This window comes from Pseudophryne corroboree, chromosome 5, assembly GCF_028390025.1.
Source record: "Pseudophryne corroboree isolate aPseCor3 chromosome 5, aPseCor3.hap2, whole genome shotgun sequence".
Taxonomy (NCBI): domain Eukaryota; kingdom Metazoa; phylum Chordata; class Amphibia; order Anura; family Myobatrachidae; genus Pseudophryne; species Pseudophryne corroboree.
The window spans coordinates 510,705,188-510,726,543 of NC_086448.1; the positions used below are offsets into that span (position 1 = coordinate 510,705,188).

General features: G+C 44.7%; 1 protein-coding gene across 1 annotated transcript in view; it reads right to left on the reverse strand.

Moving 5' to 3' along the window:
• Positions 1-8,628: 8,628 nt before the first annotated feature.
• Positions 8,629-21,356, reverse strand: part of SLC22A23 (solute carrier family 22 member 23) — a 243,833-nt gene continuing 231,105 nt past the window's right edge. The window contains exon 10 of the mRNA XM_063923069.1: positions 8,629-11,760. Coding sequence (XP_063779139.1) covers positions 11,403-11,760 — 358 coding nt within the window. The 3' untranslated portion in view covers positions 8,629-11,402. The remainder of the gene's footprint in view (positions 11,761-21,356) is intronic.

The window sequence follows — 21,356 nt, forward strand, 5'->3', positions numbered from 1 at the left end:
AGTTTCCCTCCCACCTGAGCTGTTGGAAATAGTCACAGCCCACCTGTATGAATCAACCTATGACCTTTTGTTATAATGCGAGGAGGAATTCCTGTGTCCAATGAACAATGAGATTGTAGGGACCATTGAATTGTATTGTGTGTGGGGCATAAATAGACAAGCCGATCACATCCAGCACTCACTCTTCAACGGTTATCATTGCTGAAAATCGGGAGCTGGATGTCCAGAGGCGCATGCGATCGTTTCCTTTGTGCGTAAGTTTTCTCCGCAATCATATTGTCTTTCTTGTGGTTATGGGCCATATCTCTCTCTCTCTTCTCCTCTTTCTCTCGTAGTCTCTTAAACGTAATACAGGTTGAGTATCCCATATCCAAATATTCCGAAATACGGAATATTCCGAAATACGGACTTTTTTGAGTGAGACTGAGATAGTGAAACCTTTGTTTTTTGATGGCTCAGTGTACACAAACTTTGTTTAATACTCAAAGTTATTAAAAATATTGTATTAAATGAACTTCAGACTGTGTGTATAAGGTGTATATGACACATGAATGAATTCTGTGAATGTACACACACTTTGTTTAATGCACAAAGTTATAAAAAATATTGGCTAAAATGACCTTCAGGCTGTGTGTATAAGGTGTATATGAAACATAAATGCATTCTGTGCTTAGATTTAGGTCCCATCACCATAATATCTCGTTATGGTATGCAATTATTCCAAAATACAGAAAAATCCGATATCCAAAATTCCTCTGGTCCCAAGCATTTTGGATAAGGGATACTCAACCTGTAGTATTGTTTTGTATTTCCTGTGTAGTTATCTGGTTAGGTAGTCTATGTTATATTGTAGTGTATGACTTGTATTGTATTAATTCTTTTGCAAGTATAACATTCATAATATATATATTAGGCGTTGGACCCTAAGCACGGTATCTGTGTATTTCTTATAGTGTTAAGTATTCTCAGAGCGTCGGTGACGCTCAAACAGCTTTTAAGTTAAGGTTACACTGTGTTGCACCTACACCCTATCTCTACACAAAGGTTTTACAGCATAGTACATTGTTTATGGTTTAGATCAGGGGTGTCAAACTCAAATTCATCGGGGGCCGCATCAGCAGTTTGGTCCCCATCAAAGGGCCGGTTGTATCTGTAGGTCTATGTGTCCACTCTTTATTATCATAAATTAATGTCACTGCATTCAATTATTACTGTTTTTTGTAATAATGTAAGTAATAACTAGCTCTGAAAGGGGGAGACGCAGAGAGAGAGCGCGAGGGGGGAGACGCAGAGGGGGGAGAGACGGAGAGAGGAGCAGAGAGAGGGGGAGACAGAGAGGGGAAATGGATAGTGAGGAGATAGGGATAGAGAGGGGGGAGAGACGGAGAGAGAAAGGGGGGAGACAGACAGAGAGCGAGAAAGGAGGAGAGACGGAGAGTGGGGGGAGACAGAGAGGAAGGAGATGCATAGAGGGGGATACATGAAGAGAGAGGGGGGGCAGAGGAGCGAGAGAGAGGAGGAGCAGCACTTTCCACTTGTACAACAATAGTATTGCATTTTCCTGCCTGGCATCAGTAGTGCTTACAATCAGGGGCTGTCACTGTGCATGGAGATGGCTGCCAGTGACTCTATGCATCCCTCCCATGAACTTTTGGCGCTGGTGACAATCAGGACCGGGGTGTAACAGCCAGGTGTCCGTGTGAACAGCAATAGAGAGAGGGACTTGGAATAGTTAAACAAGTCGGGCACATGCAGCATTTGAGTCTATGGTGGAGGAGCTGAAAGCAGAGCATCTCCTTCTCCCCCTCCGGCCGGGAGTCGGGACCCGAGTCACTGACTGTGCAGTGACTGTCTTAATGCACAGGGCTCCGGGGCACTGGTGGTGGGCAGACAGGCGCAGCGTTGGTGGCGGCATTAAATGAGTCAGTGAGACTCATTGTAATGCCGGAAGCTCGGGGACCTGAACCAGCCCCCACCGCGGGAACAGTCAGCCCCCCTGTCACCGCTGATTGTAACAGCTCAGAGCTAAAGCAGCATCACCACCCGGAGCTGGCCGCGGGATCACGGAGTACCCAGCCCCGATCCCCGGCTGCGGAACACTGGCAGCTCTCAGACCCCAACACCCTCCTCCAGCCGCAGGTTATCCACTGTCCGAAGCACAACTCACCAAATCGAGGAGAGCTGCGCCATCAAGTCCGCACTGGCAAGGCTCCACCTCCTATTTTTAAAGTTTGCAGCCGGGCCACAGAGCCATCAATCAATCTGGCAGGCTAGGGATTGGCTGCAGCGAAGCGCGTCCCACGGACCCACCCATGTTTGAAATGTGAGTCCGCGGGCCATCAGACGAGGTCTGGCGGGCCGGATTTGGCCCGCGGGCCTTGTGTTTGACACCCCTGGTTTAGATAAAAAGGTTTAACATTGTGAGCGTCTGCGCCGCTCGTGATCTCCTCGTGGTCTCGAGCGTCCGCTACGCTGATAGCGTAGCATTACGGTAGTCGCTCACCTATAAGTGTGCCCGATACCAACAGCGTATTCTCGTGAGCGTCTGTATCGCTCGAGCAGGCCGCTCCCAATACAGCGTCCGTTACGCTATAGTGAACCATTACGTTAGTCGGCAGCCAATAGCGTGCCTGCCTGTGATCTCTTTGCCGTGAGCGAACGTGACGCTTGAGCGTCTCGACCACGGCTAAGCGATTGTTACGCAACGAGCGTACCCTTACGGTACTCCATACGTAAATAGCGTACAGTGTTCTTAGACCTCATAAAGGGTTTTATATAAGATAAATATTTAGCTTTATCAAAAGTGACCCCCGGCTGTGGCATTATCTGTCCACCTAGTGGAGCCCGATGCTGGTGTGAAAAATACGGGGGACCCCTACTCGTTTTGTCCCCCGTATTTTTTGCACCAGCACCAGGCGCAGAGCCCGGTGCTGGTTTTAAAAATACGGGGGATCCCTGCCCAATTTTTCCCCGCATTTTTAGAACCAGGACCAGCTCGAAGAGCCCGAGGCTGGTTATGCTTTGGAGGGAGGACCCCACGCCATTTTTTTATCGGGTTTTTCCCGTTTTTTCCCATTTTTTTAAATCGCGGCAAAATCCGGCAAATTGGCCGATTTTCGCCCGCGGGACTGTCGAATCCGTTTTTCATTGAATATGGTGAATTCCGGCAGCCACCTGCCGGAATTCACCTGTCGAATTGTGTCGAATTAAAAAACGGCGATAATTTGCCGCGATTCGCTGTGAATTGCATATACCCCATAGCCTCCTCATCAGGCCTTCCTGAGATTTGCGGTGCAGGATTGTCATTACCAATTTCAGATGTTGCCGTTTGGGCTTTCCACGGCCCCGAGGGTCTTCACCAAGGTGATGGCGGAAATGATTGTACTCCAAGCAGGGTGTCACAATTATCCCGTACTTGGACGATCTCCTGATAAAGGCGAGATCAATAGAGCAGTTGCTAAGAAATGTGGAACTCTCCCTGACTGTTCTGCAACATCATGGTTGGATTCTGAATTTGCCAAAGTCTCAGTTGATCCCGACAACTCGGCTGCCCTTCTTGGGCATGATCCTAGACACGGAATTACAGAGAGTGTTTCTTCCGGCGGAAAAGGCTCTGGAGATCCAGACCATGGTCAAGGAGATTCTGAAACCGGCAAGAGTGTCGATTCATCAATGCACTCGAGTGCTAGGGAAGATGGTTGCGGCTTACAAAGCCATTCCGTTTGGCAGGTTTCATGCCTGGGTGTTTCAGTGGGACCTGCTGAACAAATGGTCCGGGTCTCACCTGCACATGCACCAGAAAATAAGTCTATCTTCCAGGACCAGGATTTCTCTCCTGTGGTGGCTGCAAAGTTCTCACCTTCTAGAGCAGTGATTTTCAACCTTTTTTTTACTCGCGGCACACTAAACAATATTTTAAAATTGCCAAGGCACACCATCAGTTCCCCGCAGAAAAAAACAACACACACACATTGGCCCTTACAGTAAGAAAAAAAAATCCACATATATTGGCCTACTCAGAAAAAACAATCACATCGCTCCCCACATAAATCATGTTGCTCTTTACATAAATTCTATTGCTCCACACATAAATCAATCACATTTCTCCCCACATAAATCCTATTGCTCCCCTCATGAATTATTCACATTGTCCCCCCCATAAATCCTTATTCTCCCCACAAATTCTATTGAAATCCTATTGTTTCCCACAGGAGAAATAAAATAACAAATATTATCAGCTGTCCTCCTCCCTGTCCCTCAGTGGCGGGGGTTGTTCATAGTGGAGTTCTGCGAATACTGAGCAGCGGGCGGTCGGGCAGGTGTGGATGTGGGTGGGCAAGGAAAGCTGTGTATGCAGGCGAGAGCTAGAAAATGTGTATGCAGGCGGGTGGGCTGGCTGGGTGGTGAGACACGGCGGCCGTGACCTATGATATCACATCGTTTTCAAGGCATAGGCCATGGCCGGACCACGACTGATCCTCTATGAAGAGCCCGGGCCAACAGTTCACTCTGAAGGTGCAGGAAGCTGCTCTGGCTCCGCGGCACACCTTGAAGCTGGTCGCGGCACACAAGTGTGCCACGGCACACTGGTTGAAAAAGCCTGTTCTAGATGGACGCAGGTTCGGAATCCAGGATTGGGTCCTGCTGACCACAAATGCAAGTCTCCGAGGCTGGGGTCCAGTCACACAAGGAAGAAGTTTCCAGGGAAAATGGTCAAGCCAGGAATCTTGTCTCCACATAAATGTTCTGGAGTTAAGAGCCATTTACAACGGCCTTCTGCAGGCGAAAAACCTTCTTCAAGGTCTACCTGTCCTGATTCAGTCGGACAACATAACAGCGGTGGCGTATGTAAACTGCCAGGGCGGAACAAAGAGCAGAGCGGCTATGGCGGAGGCCACAAGAGTTCTCCGCTGGGCGGAACAGCACGTGAGCGCTCTGTCAGCAGTCTTCCTTCCGGGCGTGGACAACTGGGAAGCAGACTTCCTCAGGAGACACGATCTCTATCCAGGAGAGTGGGCCCTTCACCAAGAGGTATTTGCAGAAGTGACAAGGCGTTGGGGAATTCCTCAAATAGACATGATGGCGTCTCGCCTCAACAAGAAGCTTCTGAGGTATTGTTCCAGCTCAAGGGACCCCCAAGCCAGTGCAGTGGACGCCCTGGTAACTCCGTGGGTGTTTCAGTCGGTGTACGTGTTCCCTCCACTTCCTCTCATTCCAAAAGTGTTGGGGATCATAAGACGAACAAGGGTTCAGACAATACTCGTCGTTCCAGATTGGCCACGGAGGGCCTGGTATCCGGATCTTCAGGAATTGCTCATAGAAGATCCTTGGCCGCTTCCTCTCAGAGAGGACCTGTTACTGCAGGGGCCATGCGTATTTCCGGACTTACCGCGTTTGACGGCGTGGAGGTTGAACGCCAAATCCTAGCTCGTAAAGGTATTCCCGGGGAAGTCATCCCCACTCTCCTTAAGGCTAGAAAGGAGGTCACGGCGAAGCATTATCACCGTATTTGGAGAAAATATGTGTCGTGGTGTGAAGCCAAGAAAGCTCCTACAGAGGAGTTTCAACTGGGTCGTTTCCTCCATTTTTTGCAGGCAGGCGTGGATGCAGGCCTGAAATTGGGTTCCATCAAGGTGCAGATTTCGGCTTTATCTATTTTCTTTCAAAAAGAATTGGCCGCCCTTCCTGAGGTTCAGACTTTTGTGAAAGGAGTGCTGCATATCCATCCTCCGTTTGTGCCACCCGTGGCACTGTGGGATCTTGAAGTGGTGTTACATTTTCTTATGTCTCCCTGGTTTGAACCATTGCGAAAGGTTGAGTTAAAGTTTTCTTGCTTGGAAAGTGGTCATGCTTTTGGCCTTGGCGTCTGCCAGACGAGTGTCAGAATTGGCGGCTTTGTCTCACAAGAGCCCATATTTGATTTTTCATGTGGATAGAGCGGAATTGAGGACTCGTCAACAATTTCTGCCGAAGGTGGTTTCTTCGTTTCACATAAATCAACCTATTGTGGTACCTGTGGCTACGGATGCTGTGGCAATGCCAAAATCTCTTGATGTCGTAAGAGCTTTAAAAATTTATGTCGCCAGAACGGCTCTTGTTAGGAAAACGGAGGCTCTGTTTGTCCTGTATGCTTCCAACAAGATTGGAAATCCTGCTTCCAAGCAGACTATTGCACGCTGGATTTGTAATACGATTCAGCACGTTCATTCTTCGGCTGGGTAGCCGTTGCCGAAGTCAGTAAAGGCCCATTCTACCAGGAAGGTGGGCTCGTCTTGGCCGGCTGCCCGAGGGGTCTCGGCACTTCAACTTTGCCGAGCAGCTACGTGGTCGGGTTCAAACACTTTTGCTAAGTTCTACAAGTTTGATACCCTGGCTGATGAGGACCTCATGTTTGCTCAATCGGTGCTGCAGTCGTCTGCACTCTCCCGCCCGGTCTGGAGCTTTGGTATAGACCCCATGGTCCTTTTGGAGTCCCCAGCATCCTCTAGGACGTAACAGAAAATAGGATTTTAATACCTACCGGTAAATCATTTTCTCCTAGTCCGTAGAGGATGCTGGGCGCCCATCCCAGTGCGTACTGTTACTTGCAGTTGTGTTGTTGGTTGTTGTTTTCGGTTACACGACGGTTGTGTATCAGTTATGTTCAGCTTGTTGCTGTTTTTCGTTCATATGTTATCTGGTATTCCTGCTAATCCAGTTGTACGGTGTGTTTGTGGTGTGAGCTGGTATGTAACTCACCCTTAGTTTAACAAAAATCCTTTTCCTCAAAATGTCCGTCTCCCCATGGCACAGTTCCTATAACTGAGGCCTGGAGGAGGGGCATAGAGGGAGGAGCCAGTTCACACTCAGTAAAAGTCTTATAGTGTGCCCATGTCTCCTGCGGATCCCGTCTATACCCCATGGTCCTTTTGGAGTCCCCAGCATCCTCTACGGACTAGGAGAAAAGGATTTACCGGTAGGTATTAATATCCTATTATTGCTAATTTTATCAATAAATAATTTTTTATATAAATTGTTCTTGATCTTTTGAGGTTGTTATAGCTCCCATGATAATTCTGTTTGTTCTTCCATTCTATCTTTGTACCTATTCTGACAGGAGGTATTTCTCATTGGTCCGAGCTCCTCTTAATTTAGCGCACTAAAGGGTCTTAAGTATTTCTATAGTGTGTGTGTATGTATATATATCTATATATATCTATATATATATATATATATATATCTATGGCAAATACCACTGATGCATCACAAAATCTCCTGAACCATAAGGACTAGGAACTTGACATTTGTACAGTAGCTTGCTTTTCTGACGTAGGCATCCACTAAGAAGTGGCCTTTAAAAATTCCACCCACAAAGGGGTGAGGTGATTATTGGGAATCCCCCCTTCACAGAAGAGAGTTAAGACAGCCCACCCAACCGGGACTATAAAGAATGCATGGTGCAAAGGGGGGGAGGGGGGGGGAGGACACTATGCTCTGCTCCTGGACTTCCTTGCCAGTGGCAGTTGCACAGCAGTCCATTATTCAAATAGGGGAGCCACACCCATCGATATATATATATGTCTATATCTATCAGATATAAGTACCTAACCAACCTATTTCCAGTCAGGAGAGGATAGTGTCTCTATTACCAGAGTTAACCTGTCACTTGAATTAAACATTGCTGAAAGGAGAGAGAGATATTTTCACTCTTAAATGCATTAAAAGGAAAGCTTGATAGTCAGCAACTGCTTATCTGCTCTTCTCCCAGTGACCTTAAGTGTTGTACGAAAATCTTTACCTTTTTTATCTCAAAGGAGGAGCCCTAAGGAGAATGAGAAGCTAAACAAGGAGACCTATGGCCCTGTGAAACTACATATCCCAGCATGCCCTGACACAGTTTTGCTGTCAGAGAATGCTAAAGCTGTGTCAGGGCATGCTGGGATGTGTAGTTTCTCTAGGGTTTATTTTGTCAGCATGACTGCAGACCAGTATCTGCCAAATAGTAAGTGTTCATACAAGGCACTGAGAAAGGTTCCTCCTAGAAGTTTCCCAATCGGCCCTATCACTAATAGAGACAGTCTCTCTGGTTATCGGCTAGCTTTTCCGGCTTCGCTCACACAGTATACAGTAGAAACACACCACATATTTTGCATATCTCTATTTCAAAGTGGTCTATGTTATCTCCCCTTCCACTTAAAACATACTGAGAATATTGGTTGAGTTAATATTGGAGGCTTTTTAGATTGCTCTACACCTGCAGACCACTTATTGGGCTGAAATCCTTCTTTCATATCTGACACATTTGTAGAACACTGTTGCCTGGTACCCTTCCCCCCTAACTTGTTTCCCACCCCCCATCTTTTTCTTTTTTTCAATGTTGTTACGTATTGATATTTCTAGAAGCTACTTCTAAAACTTGGTAGTTTGATACTTTTTATTTTGATTATTAAAACTCTTTATTCTATTATTGATTGTGAACACAATCAGCACTCTCAGACCTGATTGTGTTATACTTTTGTCTTTTATTGTTCCCTATTAATGCTTTTTGTTTGTCATGGTTTGGATATTTTTTGGAACGGAATATTTCAATTTTGTCTACTACCTTAATAAAGAGAAAAAAAAAACATACTGTGAAAGGGTGACCACAAGTCTCTTTTGAATGGTTTTATTTTTGTATACATACAGTACAAAGAATCTTTGCGCAGATACAACTAGGTGACATGCACACATTTAGTTTGTAAGACAATTTCAGTACTTGATTTGAAAGCTTGTGCTATGGATGTGTACCACCAAACTACTCCTGGAGAGAGAATAAAATGAAACAAGTATTTACTAAAACATTGGTAGGAATAAAATAAAACCAGACCAAAAACATTGCACTCGTTATCTCTTGTACAGAAAAGATAAAAAAAGACAACAGTTTTACAAAACCCTATGGAAGGAACAGAAGTTGCGTAGCTGGTTTAAACACAAATTTCAGAGACCCAACATTTTTATCTTCTAGACTGGAATTCATCGTTTATAAAGTGCCCACAGATTCCATAAAGCAATGCATTTGAGATACAGCCAAATACAATTTACAAATTATTTTGTTAAAATTTCCACAAAAATACAATTTTCTCAATCATTATTAATAGCGTCAATTTGTTTGTGTAAAAGGAATTTTTTTTTAAAAGTAATCTAGCTTAGTGTAACTGGAGAATTAACCTATTGCATCAGCTTTTAGCATGGTGAACATAATAACAGGATTAGTATTAGTGGTTTGAAGAGTGTACAGTACTATGTTTACAGGTCACAGATGATTGCTTCAAGATTACTGTACAAAGGACTTTACATGTTATTACTTCCATGAGAGAAAACAAATAGATGGGATTTGTATTTTAAACACTAAGAATAAAATAGGCAATTTTCCTTTGAACACACTCACAGTACAATTCATAACATAAGGTGCATCATATCCCCATCTGTCCTAGAGGGAATGTCGTGCGCTTTAGGTCATCCCGATGGTAAAGTGGTCAATACTCACAGTTCATTTAATGGCACTTCTTCCGATTAGGTGAACCCGTGATTTTGGCTCTACAACATTTAGCAACATTTATTAAAATACTAACATTGAATTTGCATCTGTACAAACCCCGACTTCCCTCCCTCCAATTCACAAAACAATACTTGCCACACGTCAGTTTATATTTTTTCTTGTGCATGTTTCCATTCTTGCTTATGATGTGTCTAAAAACGCCACCAATTAGCATTGTTCACATTATGATTAACAGTATTCAACTAGAAAGCACTAATGTAACAGTTTACAATTAACACACTTTGATTTGCATGTTGTGTGGCTTGATACCAGACATCTCTAGGCAAGTGTTTGCAGAGCAGACCTTAGTAGGCATAAATCACTTTGTTTCCATTATTACTAGTACTTACAGGGTAAAAAAAAAAATGGTGCAGTTGAAAATTGGTAATTTACCTAAAAGTTATCTTTTGACAACTTCTCCATTAACCATAAATGTATACAGAAATTGTGCACCAAGCTAGAGATGAGATTTACCCTGCATGACTACTGGCCTGCATCTGTCCAACTACATTTAGTAGCATACAGTCACATACACTATATTAGAACAAGACCCTTTCCTATATGGTTGTAGAATTTGAAGTTCTTTGAACTAGTCCAGAACGCTTTCTAAATTCAAGCAATTTAAAACTAAAATAGAAAAAAAAACATCACTGTTTATTAAGTATAGATACATCTGGAAACTTTCCGCCTGCTCTAAGACTTCTTACTGTATAATATATATCTAGATAGATAGATATTATAAAATAAGGTATTCAATGCGGTCAAGAATTCTTTGTCTCTACTGGTAGGACTAAAATTCTCTACAATGGCAAGTGGGATTCCAAAGAACATACAGTCATCTCATATCATTCAGCACTGTCAATTCATCTGGTCTATCCAGCAAGATTGTTAAGACATCCCAGAACTATATAAGTATCCATGTGTTTTCATTGGTAGAAAACAAAACTCTGACTACAAATCAGTAGGCGATGTTCTGTTCATACAGGAGGGAAGGATTCAGCGGAATTTGGCACATATTTACTGCACATCTCTAAAAGCCAGCTCCCAATTGTCTTCAATGTAAGATGTGAAACCTGAGGGATAACTGTTAGGTACACTCAGTAATGGCTGCATGTCATATATGGCAGCTAAAAGACTTCTTTCAAGGTAGTGGTATTTCATTTCCCAGTTGGTCTGTATTGCTCAAGTATTTTAGCAAGAGAAAAAATTCTAGGAGTCCATTAGCTCCGTCTTCCCTTATATATTCATTTAGGCTTATATTGATAAGTGTTCTTTCCACTTAAGGTAAAGTCTTTACCTCTGATCGGCAGAAACCTCCCATTGAAGCTGCGACAATTTTCCCCTTCATGCTGTCAAAATGTTTCTGGCTACTCTTCCCCTTGCGTTTTTATTTATTTTACTTACAGTTTGCTGCACGTTTTTTTAAAATGTGACCTGGTCATATTTAGAATGATTTCTGAGCTATAAAACGAATGAAGGAACAATGGGAAATATAGATGTCGATCTTAAAAATAAAAGTAATCCAGTGATTTAGATGTAGGTTTGTTTTCTAAAAGGATGTGGGTGACCAACTGTAACATAAGATGGTTATGCAGCTGGAAGAGGATCTGGAAAAAAAATGTGGCCATCAGTTCATTAATGATCAGGAAAAATAACTTCCCTAGACTTCATAGTGTTGCTAGAAGGTTCATTTCCTGGTGGTATTTTTTGGTAAGAGTTGAAGGGACTTAGCAGCTGTGTGGGAGGTTACCAGAATCAGATCATCCTATGGTTGGTCTCCAAGACCTGTGCAAACGGGAACACAAATAATAAATACAAGAGATTTTCCTCCATGGGAGCTATCCGGCTATGTTGACTTTATACCATTGACCGTGGTGTTTTCCAGTACCCCATCCCCAATGGCTACAGAGTCATGGAGACCGGAGTAGTCCTTGAGTTCTGAATTTGTTAGCAAGAGGGGCTGCTCTCCCTTTTTGTGAGGTATTAGAGGCTGCCGGGTATAGTGCTCTCCATCAGGGATGTTTTCCGGTAGATTTTGGTTCTTACTTTCAGGCAGTAGGAGAATGCAAATTATACAGATAAGAGTGCAGCAGGCAAAAATGATATGGTGTAAGAAGTACCCCTTCTGATTGTGAAGCTCCATGATGGGGGCAGTTAACATCCCAAAACCAGCACTAGCCAGGACCAGTCCTAAGCCACCACCCCTAGTAGAGAAAAAAAACAAACATTAAATTAGCCTTTTTTTATATTAGCAACAACACAAATACAGTAAATAAACAGAAAATAACCAGATTGTGCACTACTATACGTAATCTGAATTTTCAAAATGTCATACAGAAGAGGTACATTAAAGGAAGAAAAGAATATAGGACTTGAATGCAAAAGTAAAAGACTTTTTATCTATCCACATATTGCATCTGTTCCAGATTTTGGGACATGACTCCCCTGTCACACTTCTCCTCTGCATCATTTTGTCTATGGTCTAGATCAGGGGTTCCCAACCATGTTCCTCAAGGCACACGCTAACAGTCCAGATTATGCTGCATGAAAGCTCAGGATTTACTATATATATTTATAAAGGGGTCCAGACCATGCACTGTAATAGGCTATATCCTCTCTAATGGTTGACCAGGCCTCTGTAGTGGCTTGCCACACCCCTTGTGGTGGCTGTCTATGCCCCTCAAGCATGGGCCCTACCACTGTTTTTCCCCGGTGGACGCTTCATGCTCCAGTTCTACACTGGTTCTAATGATAACCCAAACAGGTGGATAGTAACTTTCAGCACTGACTGAGAGTGCATTGGTATTGGAACGACAAACTGCAGCGCAGTCCAAAACTAGCAGAGGGGAGCAGAATAACTGAAGCCCCTAGTTTTACCTGTAAATGCATCTTCATAATCCCAGGAGTCTGCAGGAACGGTAACATTACTGTCAGGGATCAGCTCCATGTATCACAGAGCAAAGCAATCATCCCCAACCCCTCCTGTATCTGAACCCCCACACATACTCCAATTGGTTAATTGACACAGGAGTCTGGGCCCTGTTCCAAATGAGAATAAATAGTTTCCTGACCTCATACAAGAAATCTGATTCATTTATCAGACAATTTTTATGTTCTAGGCTGGTCTATGTAGTCTATATATGTGTCATGTGGTTTGCTTGCTATATAGGGGATCAGTATGAATTACTGACAGTCGGGTTGCCAGCCGTCAGTATACAGATACCGGGATGCCGGCCGCCAATATGTCGGCAGCGGGGTGAGCCCCTTACGGGCACACTGTGCTGCGGGCTCGGTGGCTCACTGCATTCGCCACAGGTTCTATTCCAACTCTATGGGTGTCGAGGACACTTACAAGTGGGAATAGCCCCTGTGAGATGGGATTCTGGCTGGCGGCATTGTCAGCAGTTGGGATCCCGGCGTCGATATGCTGACCGCCGGCAATTGAACTGCATCCCCTACATAGTATACAGACCTTATACATAGGGCCTTATTTTTAATTAGAAGCACAGTAAAAAAACGGAATACATTTTAACTGGAAAAGCCATGCGGAACTGCAGGGCGTGGGGCAAATGTAAATTGTGCAGACTGATTTAGAGCTTGGAGAGGCATTCCACAGCTCAACCTGCCCCCCTCCTCCCTGAAGTGGCTTCTCACGAAGAGAAAACTAAAAAAGTAGGTAATAATAATAATAATTTTATTTATATAGCGCTCTTTCTCCAAAAGGACTCAAGGCGCTTTACAGATATCAAAAACAATGCACATGATACAGAGGATTTGAGTAATACAGCAATAGATAAGCCACACAGACATAAAAGAAGACCTTAAGCACACAGAAAGCATAATGCAGGATTGGTGTAGGCATTTTGGGTAATAACTTCCAAGGGTTGTGTATTCCACCCTCACAAGGTACCAAGTGCGGCAGCCATCTTGGGCGCTCAGCGTAGGATTACCCAGGGTGGAATAGTCCACCCCTAGAAGAGATGACACAAAATGGGGGTGATTTCAGAGTCCTACAGTTCAGAGTAGGGTTCCATCAAAACCATCAGGCCTATGTATTTTTCATCCTATCCACAAGTGTACCATATGGGGCAGCCATGTTGGGCGCACTTTGAAGGTTACACTGTGGGAGGTGAGCCATACAAGGGCCAAGTTCATATATGGAAAAACTGACGCTTATGTAGTAGTATGATGTACCCTGCATGTAGGGCACAATGGCAAGATGTGCAATCAGTGGGGGTAAACATTACAGGAAAAACACACGGGGTGGAAGAGAGGAAGGAAAAAAAAAAAAAAAACAATAGCAAGTAACTAGTGGCAGAAGTAGAATAGGGATAACATTATTTTGATAAGATCATAGTACGGGTGGGTATGAGAATATGGGGGGCATACGTATGACTTAAATCATGGGGTAAAAACAAAGCTGGATAATATTTGTGCTAAAACCAGGCACTATTTTCCTTACAAAATGAACACATTTATTTGGACACCTTGAATTGATATGTCCAGAAGCTGCTAAGGAGGTCCAAAATGGTTATACCAGTGCTTCTCAAACTGGGTGCCTCAGGGTACTTGCAGGGGTTCCCTGTTTTGGTGGTCCAAGACCAAAATCAAATTATTTATGATCAATATTCTAGGCAAAACCAGTGCTGATGGCTTCTAATCATAAAATATGTGGACAAACAGAGGTTAATCTTGACCTCACTACATAATACCCCTTTCACACATACTGTACATGAAAATCCCGGGGTTTTACACGTGAACACACATCAACCCGGGTTTTTTGTATGTTTATTATAGCCGGCAATTTACCAGGTCACAAGTCTGAAAGTGGTATATCTGACCCCAAGGATGACGCATAAACAAAATGTAATATTTTTTTTTTTACTGAATTTCTCTAAGAAACTTTTGCCCTGGGAAGTACCGTGAAAAAAATTCTGATACTCTAGGATGCAGCGACTCAAAAAGTTTGGGAACCATTGGGTTATACAAAATACTGGTGAAAAATGTATTTCCATCAGAGTATTTATGTCATTTTCATGGCTGCCAGCAGAGGGCAGACAAACAAAACAAAAGCCACACTGACACTCATAATTTTACAGTTGATGATCCAAGAGTGTGTATCCTAATGCAGTAGTCTAAATCTGTCACATGCCTAGTTCCTTCTGATCAGTCACTTCCTCTGTGCTAGGTTATTTTATGGTGTATAGCTGCATGTCATTTCAGTCCATTGCTCTGTGTAAACCGTACTGAATAGCAGAGATATCTGAAGTGTAAACTGGAGTTCCATGTATAAGAGGAAAGTACTGCCTCTATACAGAAAAGGGCATTAATGTAGTCATCTGCCAAAAAGTGAGGGACAGCTAATACTCTGGATGTTTTGCAACTGAAAGGAAAGGAGACCGAATGGGCTTCCTGCCATCTTGGATAGAGAAGAGAACATGATGTGAACAGCATAATATTAAGAATAGGTTTGTTTCAGATACACACATTTCGCAATGATAACATTTATTAGTAACTCAATTTAAACAAACTGGAAACCATTAGGTGTTTTGTGTGTTCAATACGGGATGCAGTTAAAATGGCAGCTGTCGAGATCCCAGCGTTCAGGACACAGACGCCAGAATCCCAACATACGGCATTTTACCGATGGTCAAAAAATCCCGACACACGGCCGGAATTCCCACTTGGTTGGTGGGTCCACGCCACAAATAGAATGGGAATAGAACCTGTGGCGAGCAAAGTTTGCCACCGTGCCCGAAGCATGGCGAGCGCTGAGAGCCTGTGAGGGGGCTCGCTGCCAAGACTCCGGCAGACGGGATGCCGCTGTCGCTATACTGACACTGGCTACCCATTTGCAGGTATATCATATCGGATCCTGCAGTACGTATGTGGCATGTGTATAGTGGGAAATTGGCACTTGTCTCTCTCTCAAAGCGTTTTCCTGTAAGTTGTCCTCCGATCCATCCATGGATTGACCCCATCACCTCACACAATGTGTCACACTTTTCACCTCAACAAGATTCAGGCCTTTAGATGTAAAGAACAGTCACCAATTCCATTTTAATTTTTCTCTTTTTGTTCAATTGAGTTATAGCAGTCTCTTAGACATTCCGATTTTTTATTTTAACTGGGGAGAGGGCATTTCTAGGCATTTTTTTTAAAACCAAAAGTCCACACTGCTTCCCACATAGCACAGCCATATTTATAGAACACATAACCAGAAACTCAAATTATAATGAAACTGTGGTATAGAGGTAATAAATAGGTTGTGTATTTGTGATCAAATCATTTGGGAAAATAGGTTTGGAATGCTGTAATTAACATTGGAAATCCAATGTCAAGCTCGGCGCTCAATCACACTGACCGTGTGTCTCAGACAATACCTGCTGGACAGAGTTAAGCTGGGTACACACCTATACGATCGTCTGCCCATTCTCCTGATATGGGGTGAATGGACAACAATTGTGCAAGTGGGTATGCAGTGCCAATGCAGGAATGTTAGCCGATAGACGACTTATAATGCTCCTGCAATGGTTGGGATCGGGAGGTTGTGTCTTATGTACTGCACAGCCAACTTCCTGATACCCATAGAGGAGCTGCTTACCTCACTACAGCTGCCGCCTCACAGGGGGTCACGGCTGGATACATGCTGATTGGCTGATCGGGAGCATTTAACACGATTAGCCGTGGATCAAACGTGTGTACCCAGCTTAATTTTCTGTTTCATGCACTAATAAATGCAGCCGAGGATCCTCTTTCTTCTCCAGGAAGCTCTTTTGTACATAAACTACTCTGGAAAGACAAACAATGCACAAACGCTATGGGTGCCAACCAAACACTTACAGGTAATACATTCCTACACCCATTCAGGAATATAATAGAGGGTGCCACAACAGAGGTTCTAGAACTGCCGCAGCCTATTATTTGTTAAATATAATGAGGTTCTTACAAAGCCCTGTTTTCCTACAGTGATGAATTGGAGAATGCGGTTTTATCTACATAGTGATTTGTGGGCTGCACCAATACTTATGAGAATACAGTCATATATTAGTTATATACCAGCTTGCACTGTTTGTAGGTGGTGGGAACATTTCATGGACTGTGTTAAACTGTTCGAAAAGGAAAAGACAACTAGCCAACCATCTGTTTCTGCAATGAATGGGTTAAAAGAAAAAGGCAAAACTCCCTAATACACAAGGGATCCACTTACTTAACTCCAGACATGAATATATCCCCAGAGTGGGAATATTTACCAGCCAAAAGGAATCATTCAGGGGGTTTCAGAATTAGGATCTCATTGTGTGATGCAATAAGAGTCATATTATGTGATATTTATCATTAAGAAAACATTAAACATCTACCTCTCATGGCAACAGGAACACATAGTAGTTACTAGCTAATACAGGTGCTCATTACCACATTGGAAGTTATGTTAAATGAATATATGTAGTATACAATCTAATACATACTTCCATTGTGTGAGATTTATTAGTTGAATGGAGCGATCACATCTGGGTTAGCTGCTACAATCCCTCTCAGCCTGCTGCCTCCAATCCCTCCACAACATGCTTGCAGCTCATGAAGCACCCAGCACTGCAATGCAACCACCTCCGACTTAAGCTCGGTACATACTAAGCGATATATAGGGCATTCAGTCAAACGGGCAATATATTGCAAGCTCGTCGGCGAGTGTGAACCCCCAATATGTCTGTGAATGAAGTTGTTCACAGACATATCGCATCATCCCTGCTGCACAGCCGATGGCTGATATAGCCACAGGTGTATCAGCGCATCTGGCTGTGTGTACAGGTGGTCTGCCGACTGTCTGTACACTTGCTGGGTGACTGACATCTCAACTGGGCCGAGACATTTTAATGCCCACCCAGTTGTTACGTTAGGCACGACACATCAGGCGGACGATTGGTAAGTGTGTATGAACTTACCAATTGTCAGACAGGTCGGAGAGGTGTGTACCCAGCTTTACTCATCTGCTGAGTAGGAGGGGCTATTGGAGAATGCTGGCTGTTGTTCATTTCCACAGCTGGTTGGGTGGGAATTTGTACACCCAGGTAACCCAGCTGTGTAGATTAAGGGACCCATTTATCACTGAGTAATAAAACTTGTTGCGTATGATAAATGTTGCTCCAGCCAATCAGCTCCCAGCTATAATTTTTCAAACACCAGCAGGAGCTGAACACATGAAAGTAAAGGCCCATATAGACGGGCCGATGTGGGAGAGATGTGTTCTGAGCGAACCGCTCAGCACACATCTCTCCCGCTGCTCAGCACAGCGCGATCTGTGCTGAGCTTGCGGGAAGGGGGGGGGGGGCTGCTCATTTCACCCAGTGGGTGAAGTGAGCGACCCGCTAGATTGGCCTGCATGCAGGCCAATCTAGCACCAGTGATAGCGATGCGCGGGGCTGCGCATCGCTATCGCTGTAGGGGGTACACACGGAGCGATAATGCTTAAATTCTAAGCAATCTAGTCAGATTGCTTAGAATATCGCTCCGTGTGTACCCCCCTTTAGGAGCTGACTGGCTGGAGCACCATTTATCATACACAACAAACTTTATCATTCACAAGTTTTATAGCTTGTTGATAAATGAAGTGTGAGAAGAGAGCTCCAAACAGCCAGGAATCAGATTACCCAATCACTTTCTAGGCCCAGGAGCTGCATGATCTGCTGTAGTGAAGGACACACCCAGTATCAGACTGGCCCACATGTATAATTCTGGGTGGGCCCCACTACCTTCTCTCTAGGTTCCAGACTGTGGACTCAAATTGTACACTGTTATTCTATTAGAAGCTCAGTTATCCAGTAGAGCAGGAACATGGATGAATGTGGGCGCTTAGTTTGTTGCTATAGATAAAAACTATACCAAAATTCACTTTCCTGCCAATCAAAACTAAGATTTTATACCTACCGGTAAATCTTTTTCTCCTAGTCCGTAGAGGATGCTGGGGACTCCGTAAGGACCATGGGGAATAGACGGGCTCCGCAGGAGACATGGGCACTACAAAGAAACTTTAGAATGCGTGTGCACTGGCTCCTCCCTCTATGCCCCTCCTCCAGACCTCAGTTAGAGAAACTGTGCCCAGAGGAGACGGACAGTACGAGGAAAGATTTTGTTAATCCAAGGGCAAGATTCACACCAGCCCACACCATCCACACCGTATAACCTGGAGTATACGAACCAGTCAACAGTATGAAACAGAACAGCATCAAAGACTGAACAAACCTGTAACATAACCCTTATGCAAGCAATAACTATATACAAGTCTTCCAGAATGTCGTCCGCACTGGGACGGGCACCCAGCATCCTCTACGGACTAGGAGAAAAAGATTAACCGGTAGGTTTAAAATCTTATTTTCTCTTACGTCTTAGAGGATGCTGGGGACTGCGTAAGGACCATGGGGATTATATCAAAGCTCCAAAATGGGCGGGAGAGTGCGGATGACTCTGCAGCACCGATTGAGCAAACATTAGGTCCTCATCAGCCAGGGTATCAAACTTGTAGAATTTAGCAAAAGTGTTTGAACCCGACCAAGTCGCCGCTCGGCAAAGCTGTAATGCCGAGACGTCTCGGGCAGCCGCCCAAGAAGAGCCCACCTTCCTAGTGGAATGGGCCTTTACCGAATTAGGTAACGGAATCCAGCCGTAGAATGAGCCTGCTGAATCGTGTTACAGATCCAGCGAGCAATAGTCTGCTTAGACGCAGGAGCGCCAACCTTGTTGGCTGCATACAGGACAAACAGGGCCTCTGTTTTCCTAACCCTAGCCGTTCTGGCTACATACATTTTCAAAGCCCTGACCACATCAAGGGACTCGGAATCCACCAGGTCCCTTGTAGCCACAGGCACCACAATAGGTTGGTTCATATGAAAAGAGGAAACCACCTTAGGCAAAAATTGAGGACGAGTCTGCAACTCAGCTCTATCCACATGGAAAATCAGATAGGGGCTTTTGTGAGACAAAGCCGCCAACTCAGACACTCGCCTTGCAGATGCCAAGGCCAACAACATAACCACTTTCCAAGTGAGATACTTTAATTCCACGGTTTTAAGAGGCTCACACCAGTGAGACTGAAGGAACTGTAACACCACGTTAAGGTCCCATGGTGCCACTGGGGGCACAAAAGGAGGCTGGATATGCAGCACTCCCTTCACAAAAGTCTGGACTTCTGGGAGAGAAGCCAATTCCATCTGAAAGAAAATGGACAGGGCCGAAATCTGTACCTTAATGGAGCCTAATTTTAGGCCCAAATAAACTCCAGTCTGTAGGAAGTAGAGAAAACGGCCCAGATGGAATTCTTCCGGAGGAGCATTCTTGGTCTCACACCAAGACACATACTTCCTCCAGATACAGTGAAAATGTTTTGCTGTCACCTCCTTCCTAGCCTTTATCATAGTAGGAATGACCTCATCCAGAATGCCCTTTCCCGCTAGGATCCGGCGTTCAACCGCCATGCCGTCAAACGCAGCCGCGGTAAGTCTTGGAACAGACAGGGCCCCTGTTGTAACAGGTCTTCTCTAAGAGGAAGAGGCCACGGATCTTCTGTGAGCATTTCCTGCAGATCCGGATACCAGGCCCTTCGAGGCCAATCTGGAACAATGAGAATTGTCTGTACTCCTTTTCGTCTGATGATTCTCAATATTTTTGAGATGAGAGGAAGAGGAGGGAACACATAGACCGACTGAAACACCCACAGTGTCACCAGGGCGTCCACAGCTACCGCCTGAGGGTCCCTTGACCTTGCAAAATACCTCGGAAGCTTCTTGTTGAGGCGTAACGCCATCATGTCTATTTGAGGCAGTCCCCACTGACTTGCAATCTCTGTAAAGACTTCCTGATGAAGTCCCCACTCTCCTGGATGGAGATCGTGTCTGCTGAGGAATTCTGCTTCCCAGTTGTCCACTCCCGGAATGAAGACTGCTGTCAGAGCGCTTACATGATTTTCCACCCAGCGAAGAGTTCTAGTGGCTTCTGCCATTGCCACTCTGCTCTTTGTTCCGCCTTGGCGGTTTACATGAGCCACTGCTGTGACGTTGTCTGACTGAATCAGAACCGGTAGGTTGCGAAGAACATTCTCCGCTTGACGCAGGCCGTTGTAAATGGCCCTCAATTCCAGTACGTTGATGTGTAGACAAGCCTCCTGGCTTGACCACAGTCCCTGGAAGTTTCTTCCCTGTGTGACTGCTCCCCATCCTCGGAGGCTCGCGTCCGTGGTCACCAGAACCCAGTCTTGAATGCAGAACTTGCGACCCTCTAGAAGGTGAGCACTCTGCAGCCACCACAAGAGAGATACCCTGGCGGATAGGCTGATCATCTGATGAATATGTAGATGTGACCCGGACCACTTGTCCAGAAGGTCCCACTGAAAGGTCCTCGCATGGAACCTGCCATAGGGAATGGCCTCGTAAGACGCCACCATCTTTCCCAGAACGCGAGTGCATTGATGGACCGACACCCTTTTTGGCTTTAACAGGTCCCTGACCAAGTTCTGGAGTTCCTGGGCCTTTTCCAAAGGGAGAAAAACCCTTTTTTGTTCCGTGTCCAGAATCATGCCTAAGAAAGGCAATCGGGTCGTTGGAACCAACTGTGACTTTGGTAGATTGAAAATCAAGCCGTGCTGCTGCAACACCCTAAGGAAGAGTGATACGCTGTTCAGCAACTGTTCTCTCGATCTCGCTTTTATCAGGAGATCATCCAAGTACAGGATAATTGTGACTCCCTGCTTGCGCAGGAGCACCATCATTTCTGCCATTACCTTGGTGAAAATGCTCGGGGCCGTGGAAAG